At 40.6% G+C, this 12,489-nt stretch overlaps 1 protein-coding gene across 5 annotated transcripts; it reads right to left on the reverse strand.

Annotated features, from left to right (window-relative positions):
* Positions 1 to 648: 648 nt before the first annotated feature.
* Positions 649 to 12,073, reverse strand: CWC15 (CWC15 spliceosome associated protein homolog). 5 transcript variants are annotated; one of them, XM_055320739.1, is made up of 7 exons: positions 12,027 to 12,073; positions 10,397 to 10,535; positions 9,727 to 9,839; positions 8,816 to 8,904; positions 6,728 to 6,841; positions 2,509 to 2,627; positions 649 to 1,532 (listed from the first exon to the last, which is right to left on the reverse strand). In XM_055320739.1, the coding sequence occupies exons 2-7, from the start codon at positions 10,525 to 10,527 to the stop codon at positions 1,403 to 1,405; spliced, it is 696 nt and encodes a 231-aa protein (XP_055176714.1). In that variant the 5' UTR covers positions 10,528 to 10,535; positions 12,027 to 12,073; the 3' UTR covers positions 649 to 1,402. The 5 variants fall into 5 exon arrangements, with proteins under 5 accessions (XP_055176714.1, XP_055176715.1, XP_055176713.1 ...); XM_055320740.1 differs by lacking the exon at positions 12,027 to 12,073 and adding an exon at positions 11,948 to 12,026; XM_055320738.1 differs by lacking the exon at positions 12,027 to 12,073 and adding an exon at positions 11,944 to 12,026.
* Positions 12,074 to 12,489: the final 416 nt, after the last annotated feature.

Genomic DNA, 12,489 nt, shown 5'->3' on the forward strand with positions numbered 1-12,489 from the left:
TTAGAAAATTGAAAATGAACGTGGAAGCATCTTACTAATTGTAAAGCTGGAGGTCATTTAATCAACCAACTTAGTGCCCAGCATGGAGCCCAATGCAAGGCTTCAATTTACCACCCTGAGATCAAACCCTGAGCTGAGATCAAGAGTCAGACACTTAACTGACTGAGCCACCCAGGTGCCCTAAGGAGATATTTTAAAGATTAGGTTTAAATATCATTAAAGGCTTTTAAGAAACACTAACTGAAGGATTCAAAATTTTGTGTAAATGGATCAACTGGAAAAAATACAAATAATGTGAATGTGGAGTCAAGACTTGGGCACCACGTCCAGCTTTACTCCTGACTCAGGCTACGTATGGAAATGATGGAGCAGTGAATGAGCTCTTAGAAGGGCTTAAAGATACACTGATAACAGCATGCTATTGCCTTAAAAGTTTTATCTGTAACCATTACAACCATTACAATCTGTAACCATTACAGAGACTGATCAAGTCTCTGTAAGTGGCTCAATTCCTGGTCCCAATTTCCCTACCAAAGCGGCATCCTTCAATCCCAGTCCAGGCTCAGAAAAGCTTCATTTCCCAGCTGTATAGAGACAGCCCCACCTCCCACATATATATCCTCCAAGATAACAAATGAACAAACAAAATCCTATTTCCCAAAGTTTTATTTTGGTTTGAGGTTAAACTTCCCTAGGCTCTGCATCTCAAGTGTGCCAGTGGCAAACTACCTCATTCAAGGCACATGGCCGTTGAGTATCCAGTAGAATGCAGGAGAGCCACATGTTCCCTGGGCATGCTTACGGAGCAGTTTTGGGCCAAGAGGAAAAAAAGGAGCGCTTGCGGAAGGGAAAGATGCCCCATCCTGAGACATGCACTCAGGATGCTGAGAGCTCGATGATCCTCTTCCATACCAACATGTAGGTCAAAATAGAATCCCTTTCATCCTCCATCACACTCTTAAAAACACCATCGGCAAAAACACAGAGAAGGTATCACACATTAACTGACCTTAAATCAATGTCAAAGAAACAAGAAGTTGATGCATAAAGAAATACAATTCACAAAAGAAAATGTGCAACGTTTTATAAGCTGTATACATTTCAACAAAAAAAGTTGGGGGCACAGATTTAGATATTTTGAGTTTTGAAAATATTTATTACAAGAAGATTCCCTTTCCCATATTAAAAGGAAAGCATATTACTGGAAATATTCAGAGGATGGAAACTAGGTAAACCAATTCCCAAGTCCTCATCAAATAAAGTTATCAATAAAGGAAAAGATAGTTTGGAACTTAAAATTAGGGAGGCCTATACACAATTTAGATGGGGAAAGAGAAAAACAGAACAAAGTGAGAATGATCGTTTACACCTTACAGTCTTTAATTAAGCACATAAAACTGTACTATTTAATATATTTCTCCATGAACTTTTTGTGAAATTCAGATCGCAGTGTATCATTTACAAATCTTTTGTCTTTCTTCTGATCATCTACACCTTTTGCACAGTTCTTGAAAACAACATCATCATCCCACCTAAAGAGGAAAAAGAAAACAGAACGTCTTCTATGTCTGTATCAGGAGACAAGAACAAGTGAACTGCAAAGCTTGGTTATTACCCAGAAAGATGCTGAACATGTACATCACCTAATACAGCAATTACACCCAAAAGAATAAAGTAATTCTTACTAGGTTGTAACCCTGCTTTATTACAGCAGGAAGGGTAATTCCTATCTAACACAAACATTCTCATTACTTCCCCTGTATAGGAACTTTGAGTTAAAAAGCAGAATACATTGGCTTAATTACATAAATATTTAATGTTTTCAGGTCTAAAACAAAGAGGCAGCACCCTGATTAGCATAGATACTTCTAGATAATAACTAATTTAGTATAGTTTAGATTACACAGTTTTATGGATTTTATGCTCTTTCATCAGTTTCCACTAGTAATCATCCACTGTAGTATTAGCATTTATGGCAACAAAAAGGAGAAGAAACTGGGGTATAACCAGTACGGCTCCCAGACTTGCCCCGATCTACAATTCAGTCCTAGGGGAAAGAATGTGCTGGGTGACCGCTCATAGGAGGGACAGAGCATAAGGAAGTGTGCAAATGGATTCCTCCAGTAGCTTTCTCCCTTACGTGGATCTTTGTATCTTTACTACGTTGGTCACAAGTACAACTCTACACGGAGTCCTCTGAGTCCTGCTAGTTTCTGAATATGATCCTGGGGGCTCTTCATACATACATCTACAATGTAAGCTCTGTAGGGCCAAGAGCTCAATGTACTATTCCATCCCTAGTGCTTAAGACAGTATCTGCCCCAGAGCTGGTTATCATAAATATCTACTGAAAGTAAGTATATTTTCTTTCATTCTGCTTCTTCCATTATTCTCGTATCTGCTGGAGAAGAAGTATCAGTAAAAAGGGGGTTTTTAGAGGCTTTATATAATAGTTTGGTATAAAATGCACAATCTGCAATATACATCCAACTGGGTTGTGTAAAGTACCTTCTTTTAACTTTGAAGTTGGCCTGAGGCTGGGATGGACCAGTGAGATTAAGGAGAGGGTTTCCACTCAAAATGTTTTCCATACGTATTCTTTCTTCTTCAGCTTTCTGTTCTTGTTCCTGTCAATGACAGAGGAGGACTCATTTACTTACATTAATTCTGGGGTCAATCTTCTTTCATAACTCAAATTTTAAAAGATTGTTAGGATTTTATGATGGAGAAGGAATAAGCATCAAGGTAGGTTGTTTATTGTTTTGTTTTTTAAGATATAAGAAATACCAGAAAAGTTTCACTTACCAAAATAATTTGGCCTTATAATAAATAGTTCATGCTTGTCTACATTCATTAGTCTGACTCTGAAATTCTATGAATGCCTATTTAAATGTTTTCTTTCTTGAAGTACATCCAAAATTAGTTGCTTATTTTAAGAGTCCATCTATAATACATTCTAGTCATTTAAGGATATGTTAAACATCAAAGAAACACATTTAGCAAAGCTATTACTTTGATTTTTAAAGATGGGCTATATAGGACTATGATTAAAAAGAATTTCATTTTGAATTATTAACAGTGTAAATTTGTACTTCCAGGACTAGTGATAAGTTATTATTAGCCCATAAGTAGCTAAAACTAGCATGTAAAATATTATATTCAGTTAATATGCATTTCTACTAATCTACCCCACGTTTATCCATTTTGTTCTTATGATTTGTTACTAACTTTCCATTTTCATACCTCTCATCCTTCATCAGTTATGAGCTTGTCTTTCTTTACTTTTAATTTAGCATTAATTTCTTTAAACTCAAATCAGCCTCAGGTTCATTCTTAGAATTAGAAATATAAAATGCCTACAATTCTTAGCCATAACAACTGCTAGATCTACCTGTTCAGGCTCTCTTAAACCAAAAATAAATCCCACTTTATTGTATTTTAGGAAGGGGAAAACTGATGACTTAATAGATCAAGGAAAAAGAGACCTTCAATTTATTTTTTTTAAAGATTTTATTTATTTGAGAGAGAGAGCATGTGTACAAAGCAGCAGGGAGTGGGAGAAGCAGGCTTCCCGCTGAGCCAGGAGCCTCACATGGGGCTTGATCCCAGGACCCTAGCCTCATGACCGGAATTGAAGGTAGATGCTTACCTGACTGAGCCACCCATGCAACCCCAGGGACTTCCAATTTAAAACGAACCTAACAGGGGCATCTGGGTAGCTAAGTTGGTTAAGCATCTGACTCTTGATTTCAGCTCAGGTCATGATCTCAGGGCAGTGAAATCTAGCCCTGCATCAGGCCCCACCCTCAGAGGGAAATCTGCTTGGGCTTCTCTCCATCCCCTGCTCACACACACACTCTCTCAAATAAGTAAATCTTAAAGAAAAAAAACAGAGCCTAAGAAAGTTTAAAATTTTCCATACAGGTTAATGATGTTTCATTTTAATATTCAAATGTGAACAGATTTCATTTTTAAGAGGCCAAATGACTGGAAAGTGAGAAGATGCAATGATCAGGGAAATAAACAGGTAAATTCCTTTAGGTCACTACTCAGACCTTAAGCAAACAAAATCAGGCACATGTGTTCCATCACAGATTAAGAACAGATAGCTTTCTAAAAACAATGTATTTTTTTGCAAATTATATTGATATTGAAAGTGAAAAGACATTTCTCTGAGATTCTAAAAAAATAAGAGCTCAAACATACAACGTATCCATCTTGTAATAATGTATGTGATATAATAAAGTTCTGGCCATTTTATATTTGGAATATTACTTCCTTTAGAGTCCTGGCTGGCTGCCACATAAACCACTGGAAAAAAAAGGTGCCAACTCTTTCCATATTCAAGTCCCAGAAACATTATGGTTCACAAACACAGGCTATAATCAGCCTGCAGATGAAATCCAAACCACCCCATTGTTGTTAACAAAATTTTACTGGAACACAGTAAACTCATTCATTTCTGCATTGTCTATAGCTGCTTCCACACTTCAGTGAGCAGAACTAAAGAACCACACTAGAGATTGCATGGTCTGCAAGCTAGAAATATCCTGAAATATTTACCATCTGGCCCTTTACAGAAAGCTTCCTAGCCCCTGACACAGGCTAACTGGTTTGAAAATGTTATTTTGGGACACTTCAAAAATCAGCCGCTAGAAAACCAGCCAGGGAAACAGGAACAAAAGTAAAACTGTCCTTCAACCCCTAGGAACACCACTATATTTTTGTACAAAGAGAGTAGAGGAATCTTACAAAATTCCAAGACCTTCTGTCTAAAATATTTATCTTTTTTAAGGGTCAACCAAATGCACCTATATTTCTTGTCTCTATGTATCCAGAGCTGTTAGGCAAGTCAAAAGAATATGGAATACAACTGCCCTCTAGTGGTGGGCAAGTAATATCTACTATCAGGAAAGTTCTTATAATTCTTTGGTTTTTAAAAATTAAATATGACAATTATAAGCTATTATGGGAATTACGCTATCCAATGCCAAACTTTGATGGAAATTGTATTTAAAATATTCTTCTTGGGCAGCCTGGGTGGCTCAGCGGTTTGGCGCCGCATCAGCCCAGGGCGTGAGCCTGGAGACCTAGGATGGGAGTCCCACATCGGGCTCCCTGTGTGGAGCCTGCTTCTCCCTCTGCCTGTGTTTCTGCCTCTCTCTCTGTTTCTCTCATGAATGGATAAATTCTTTGAAAAATAAATAAATAAAATATTCCTCCAATTTGAATTCCAGCAATCTTCTACTTCTCTGGATTCCTCACATGAACCCATGTCAGTCTTTCCCCCCTCTTTAAACAGAGTAATTCTTGGTTCAAATGAAAATTTACACAGAAGCTCATAAAAAAAAGCTGAGCTGTTCTGTTTGAAAGTGGAGACAGACATCTCCATCTAAGTATCTCATAATGTGTCAAATTCAACACGTTCCAGAGCTCATCATCTCTTTTCTCTCCACCTAAACATGTGCATCCTTCTGCCATCCCTTGTATTAGTTAATGTCAACATTTACCCAGGAACTGAGGGTCATCTTTGTTGCCATAGCTAACCAGTCACTTTAACTGGTCAATTTTACCTCCTTGACAACTCTCTCAGCATCTATTTACTTCTCTCAATTCCAATTCTATTATGCAAAATTATCTTAATTGCATGTGAGGATTACTGGGAACAGCTTCCTCAATCAGTTTTCCTAATCCTCTATACTTCTGCAAGGGCTATCCTTCTAAAATGCATATCCAAGTAGATGACTATTAAATTCATTATTTATATTTTTCTGTTACTGAAATATTTCATAATAAAAAAATAAAATGCATATCAAATCTTGTCTCCTGCTAAAATCAACTAGCTCTTCATGGCCTTCAAGACAGAGTCCAGGGGGCACCTCGGTGGCTCAGGGGCTGTCTACCTTCCACTCAGGTCGTGATCTTGGGGTCCTGGGATCGAGTCCTGTATCAGGCTTCCTGCAGGGAGCCTGCTTCTCCCTCTACCTATGTCTCTGCCTCTCTCATGAATAAATAAATAAAAATCTTAAAAAAAAAAAGAAAAAGAAAAAAGAATAAGACAAAGTCCAAACTCCTTTAGCATTGGCTAATGAACCTCTAGTTTTCTGACCTGCTCTTGCTCACCTTTTCATCTCTTATTGTTACTACTATGGCAAATTCATCTGAAGTTTTAAAGGTATATACTGTGAATTCTATGTAATCCTTGTAACTCTTTATGAGACAGACATTTTTTTTCTTCCATTATACACATGGAGAGACTATGGAGACCCAGAGAAGTTAGGTAAATTGCCCTAGGTTATATAAAATCTATTGACAGACTGCATCAACGAATGCCTGGAAAGAAGGCTGGAAGCAGGAGACAAATAGATAAAGATGGCTTCATTCTATCCATGGGTTCTTTGTAGACCATGATTGTATCGTATTCATCTTTAATTCTTCTGCCACTTAGTGGACAATGACTAAATGTCTGTTGAAAAAATGAACAAGTGAATGAAAAAAAAATTGATGAGTATCATGAGGCATGCCTGAACTATTTGGAGAGAATTTCTAACATAACAAGGAAAGTTAGGATGTCGCAAAAATAATCGGGTTTCTTTCTAGATCTATAGGTGCTTTAACATTTACATATGGCAAGGATGACTTCTAACATGATAATATTACTTAAATTAAAGAATATTCCTAGTTTAGTATAGATGAGAAGATGCAAATTTTAATATTTTGCTTTTACCTTCCTGGCCTGCTCTTCAGCTCTTTCTTTTTTAATTTTTTCTAGTTCTGCAAGAAGAGCTGCAGTGTCATCATCATCACTCTCCTCTTCAAAATCTTCATCCTCGTCTTCCTCCTAAAAAAGAATGACAGTCCATGAGAAACTGTACGTTATTCATTATTTTTCCCATAAAAATTACTTATCAAATCTTTGGGGCAGGATTAATTTTCCTATTGAGAAAGGTAAGTGCACCTAAATATGATTAAAATCAACAATCAACCAAAACATAAAATGAAATCCCACAAACAAGCTTACATAACACTTACTAAAATGTCCCTGATATGCTTGAGAGATCGTAACAGCAAAAAGCGTAACAAAGTATCCTTCAAATTTACATGGTCAAAAGGGAATTTACATCTGAAAATATCTGTAAAATCGGACAAGGAATACTTTACACTGATACACACAATACATATGTACACAGTGTCACCCCAAGAGTCAAATAGTTTTACTAGCTTAAAACAACTTTTAAGCTAGAAGGATAATCAAAAGTACAAAAAATTGTGCTACACTCTCAGAATAATTTCAAACAAAGGATTATTAAATCCCATTTAAAATTAGGTTCTCTTTATTTAATTACCGAGTTCATTATTTAACTCAATCTGTCAACTATGGAATTAATTGCTGATATGTGTATTTAATTAAATGTGACCATGCTCCACATCACTTGCCATCAGGGAAATACGAATCAAAACCACAATGAGATACCACCTCACACCGGTGAGAATGGGGAAAATTAACAAGGCAGGAAACAACAAATGTTGGAGAGGATGTGGAGAAAGGGGAACCCTCCTGCACTGTTGGTGGGAATGTGAACTGGTGCAGCCACTCTGGAAAACTGTGTGGAGGTTCCTCAGAGTTAAGAATAGACCTGCCCTACGACCCAGCAATTGCACTGCTGGGGATTTACCCCAAAGATACAGATGAAGTGAAACGCCGGGACACCTGCACCCCGATGTTTCTAGCAGCAATGTCCACAATAGCCAAACTGTGGAAGGAGCCTCGGTGTCCATCGAAAGATGAATGGATAAAGAAGATGTGGTCTATGTATACAATGGAATATTACTCAGCCATTAGAAACGACAAATACCCACCATTTGCTTCGACATGGATGGAACTGGAGGGTATTATGCTGAGTGAAGTAAGTCAGTCGGAGAAGAACAAACATTATATGGTCTCATTCATTTGGGGAATATAAAAAATAGTGAAAGGGAATAAAGGGGAGGGGAGAGGAAATGGGTGGGAAACATCAGAAAGGGAGACAGAACATGAGGAACTCCTAACTCTGGGGAACGAAGAAGGGGTGGTGGAAAGGGAGGTGGGCGGGGGGTGGGGGTGACTGGGTGACAGGCACTGAGGGGGGCACTTAATGGGATGAGCACTGGGTGTTATTCTGTATGTTGGCAAATTGAACACCAATAAAAAATAAATTAAAAAAATAATTAGATGTGACCCATGAAAGGCCACTCATGTTTTTCGACTGTATGCACAAAACTGCAAGTTGATTATAGACTCAAGGCCACTGAATTTTAATTGAATGTTAACTGAAGCACTAATCCTAAAAACGCTTTCACCTAGATCACGTCCCTTTCTAAAAAAAGCCAGCCATTAAGTTGAATAGCACATCTAGAGGGGGCACCTTTGGTACCTACTGTGGAAAGGCCTCTGAGTTCAATTATTGGGGTTCTACTACTGATAGCGACCCTAGAATGAAGAATGCCCTATGGAGGTATAGAACATGGTCAACCTCCAGGGTTTAGTATGGAGAATTATTTTTGGGGGAAGCTTATCCTTTTAATAGACTACTTTCTTTTTTGGTTTTCCAAAAATCAAACTTGCTCTGAAAGTTTAATTACTATTGTGATTAATACTACTTTTTTGTTTAAAAAATCAACCATAAAGCTTAACATTGAAGTCAGGACTACATTTGAGTAACAGTAAGTAAAAACAAATATAGGCCACTTCTTAAAGCCAAAAGTAAAACAAGCATTTCAGAAAACATAATAAATGAATTACTATGTGGAAATCAATGGAGGAAATAAAACATACATCTGTTAGAGGATCATCTGCATCAAGGTTGGCAGCAGGAATCTGGTCTAACCGAGGCTTCTTTGACACCGACGAGGAGGTTGTATGTTCTGGGGAAAACAAACATCATTTAGCTTACTAAAATAAACACTGTGTTTCTTTTAACACTTTACGGATCTGTGGGCATAACGAGCTTAGATTATAAGTATCAAGATAGCATGAACAGGGACCACAGTGCCTGGCATGTGCCCTTGGTCACATGCCATTTGTTGAACGAATTAATCAAAGTATTGATTTTAATATGGGAACTGTAGTCTCTCTCAGGGAATTTAGGGAATACTTTACATATGTTGAAAATACAAAAAAGACATTATAACTTATGCCCCTAGATGCCTTCCAAAAGCCAGTGACAAAAACAGGAGACCCTCACATAGAGAAAACACGAAGCCTTAAAAAGTCTCATTGCTGTGAACAGTCAAAACCTTTAGGAGTGCCTACGTGGCTCAGTCTGTAGAGCATCTGACTGTTGATTTTGGCTCAGATCATGATCTTGGGGTCCTGGGATTGAGGCCCACCTGCTTGAGATTATCTCTTCCTCTGCCCTTCCCCCTGCTCATGCACATGTGCTCTCTCTCAAATAAATCTTAAGACAAAAACCTTTATGTAAACTGAAACAAGAACTGCCAGATATCCCCAGATCATCCTGTTCCTTCTGCTACGGAAGCACAAAGAGATGGAACTGGAGTCAACTCTAATCTAATCACTTAAGAAAGTGTTACCAATCTTAAAGCAAACAATACTTTATATTGTTTACATATAACATTTTAAAGCAAGCAAACAAAAAATATTAATCAGCTCCAATTAGCCATGAAAGAAAAAAACATTGTCAACCTAATTTCATGATGACAAATGTCTGGGGGCAGTGTTGGTACCTCTTGTTGGACGGTCTCTGTTTTTTTCTCTTGCAGCAGCTCTCTCTCTCTCTTCCAGCTCCCTCCTGAAGTCACGGTTGCGAACCTCTTCAGGGGCATCCTGAGTTGTCTGTCTAAAGCAGAAACAATTTGGTAAAAATATTACTAAAAAGATACATGGCTGCAGCAGGGGAAGACAGTTCCCAAAAAGCCACTCTGTCCTCAAGTTCAAGGAACTAAATGAGATCATTACCCTAATCTGAAGGTTACTAACAGGCATTCTTGTAATGTTTCCAATGTTTCAGAAAGCCCAAACTGAGTCACATATTTTCCCATAAGGCTGGGGAGTAATTAAAATGTCTTTACTTTTTGTTAGTACATCAATTCAGGGCTCATTAGTCTGACACTTTTCACCTCACATTGAGTAGTGCTGATAGTGGATGGGCCCTGAGGTCACTGCTATTGAGCCATCTACATATGGAAATTCCCAATTAATAGGGATTTCTGCATAAGTAGTACAAGGTAGTGTTTTAATAATCAGAGCACAGTTTTAATGTTAAACACTCTATTGCATTCTATCCCTATGAAAATAGATTAGTGATATACCCCAAACATGCTAGAATCTCACGAGCATGCCATTTAACAGATTTAGTCTTGTCTTCTGAACAAGAAAATAAAAAGTCTTCATTACCTATATTTTATCTTTGTATGAGAAGGTAGGTCTCTACTTGAATACTGCTTTGAGAGTTGGCTCAAATCACCTTCTCCTTTTCCTCTCCCACCTCTTGCAGGTTCAAAAGTTGGCCTAGCTGCTGTTGTCATCTTTTATGCTTTAAAGAAAAACTGTATCAAGTTATTCTCATTTCATAAGATATTAATAATATTCATCCTTGTGAAATAATTTCCAGAATTCATCCTCCAAAATTAATAATCTCAAACAAAAGTTCTCAAGAAAACACATAATGAAGCTCAGGGTATATAAGGAATATAGCTTCTTAGGCAACTCTTATTTAGGGCAAAAAATTCTCTCATGAAGATGTGAGTTGGTGTTCCTGTTCTCCTTCTGTATCTGTGGCCCTGGGCAAGTCATCCAGCTCCAAGTTCTGAGGAATGGGCAATGTCCCCCACAGGGTTATTATTAGAATTGAAATGTAAAAAAAAAAAAAAAAAAAAAAAGAATTGAAATGTCAAAGCCTTGCAAAATTTAGTACTGCCAACACTGAGTCTTAAAAATTCTCAGCTTATGGGCAGCCCAGGTGGCTCTGCGGTTTAGTGCTGCCTTCGGCCCAGGGGCTGATCCTGGAGACCCGGGATCGAGTCCCGCGATGGGCTTCCTGCATGGAGCCTGCTTCTCCCTCTGCCTGTCTCTCTCTCTCTGTCATGAATAAATAAATAAAATCTTAAAAAAAAAAATTCTCAGCTTAACCCTGGTCCACCAGATGCCCTAAGGTTTGCACTTAACCTCATACAACAGAAAATAGGCTTCTAACTACAAAACGAGGTCGTTTTAAAATCACCGACAAGGTTACGGAGTGTCCGGGAGTAAAGTATGCAGAACTTTAAGGACAGTTACACGGGCAGGATTCTCCAACAACCTTTTGTCGGTCCAACTTTCTTCTATAGCAACGACTAGAATACAAAGCAGATTTTTGTAGGTGACGATGCTCATGAAAGCAAAGTCATCACCAAAGGATCCCGATAAACAAAACTCAGGGACCCCTCCGTTGCTTTTGGTTTGGGGCTGCCAAGAGGGGCGCCTAGCAGACGCGGCTACTCAAGTCCCGTTAAGCGTCCGAAGAGCCAGGAGCGGGGAACCGGGGGGGGGGGGGCGGGGGGGGGCGGGCACTGGGTGTACGTCCCTCGATTTTTTAAAAAGGGAAAAGGGATCCACGCCGAGAGAACCCGGGTTTCCTGCCGCTGGGGGCGCCGCCGCCTCCCGCAGACTCCCGGATTTCGGTCACTCCCGCCTCCCGGGGGCTCGCCTTCGGGCTGTAACCAGAGGCTCGCTGGCTCTTCACCCCGAGGCCCGACTCGCAGGGGGTTCGGGGGACGAAGGGGTGTGGACCCCGCTACCGCCGCCCGCCTACTGCCTTCACGCTGCGCGCTCCGCGGCCGGCCGGGGACTCGCTGGGCGCTACCGCCGCCGCCCGCCGCGGCCCCTGCGCCCACGCCCGGCTCGCTACCACCGACTCCGGCCGCAGCCGGCCGTCCCCGCCCCACCCGCACGGGGGAGACAACCTGCGACCCTCCGGCGGCACACGTCGACCGAGGTCTAACGCGACAGCCTCCGCAAGTCACACAGACACCATGACGACTCTCACCTCCCAGCAGCCTCCGCGCCCAGGACCGGGCCCGAGCCCCACGACCCGGAAGCAAACCCCGGGCTCTTCAGCCGCACTTCCGAGGCCGAGGCGGGGGCCAATCGGCAGCAGGCGGGGTGGAGGTCGGCGTGACGACGGCGGGGGGCGGGGCCGAAGCGGCCCAGGGGGCGGGCGTTTGAAATCCGTGCTTTCGAGTAGACCCGAAACATCGTTTTATACCTTCAAGAGCCAATTACTTAATGTCTCTCCCGCCCTTCCCTTCCCCGACCCCCTCCCAGCCTCCTTCGTTCCGCCGCTGCGTGGACGGAAAGCCCCGGGTAGCGGACCGCGAGTCCCCGGCTAGCGGGAGGGAGCGTAGAGAAGGATTACACCCAAGTGTTTAAAGCCAACGGCTCCGGCTTCCTCTCTCCTGAGCTAGACCCAGCCAGCCTAGAGTGGGCTGCGGAAAAACTAGTGTTTTCAT

Source organism: Nyctereutes procyonoides, unplaced genomic scaffold, assembly GCF_905146905.1.
Source record: "Nyctereutes procyonoides isolate TBG_1078 unplaced genomic scaffold, NYPRO_anot_genome, whole genome shotgun sequence".
NCBI lineage: Eukaryota > Metazoa > Chordata > Mammalia > Carnivora > Canidae > Nyctereutes > Nyctereutes procyonoides.

Coding starts and splice junctions, on each gene's coding strand:
- CWC15 (XM_055320739.1), bottom strand. CDS start 10,527: ATGACAACAGCAGCTAGGCCAACTTTTGAACCTGCAAGAGGTGGGAGA. Junction 6,842..8,815: donor CAGATGATCCTCTAACAGAT/GTATGTTTTATT, acceptor ATTCTTTTTTAG/GAGGAAGACGAGGATGAAGA. Junction 2,628..6,727: donor CTGAAGAGCAGGCCAGGAAG/GTAAAAGCAAAA, acceptor TGTCATTGACAG/GAACAAGAACAGAAAGCTGA.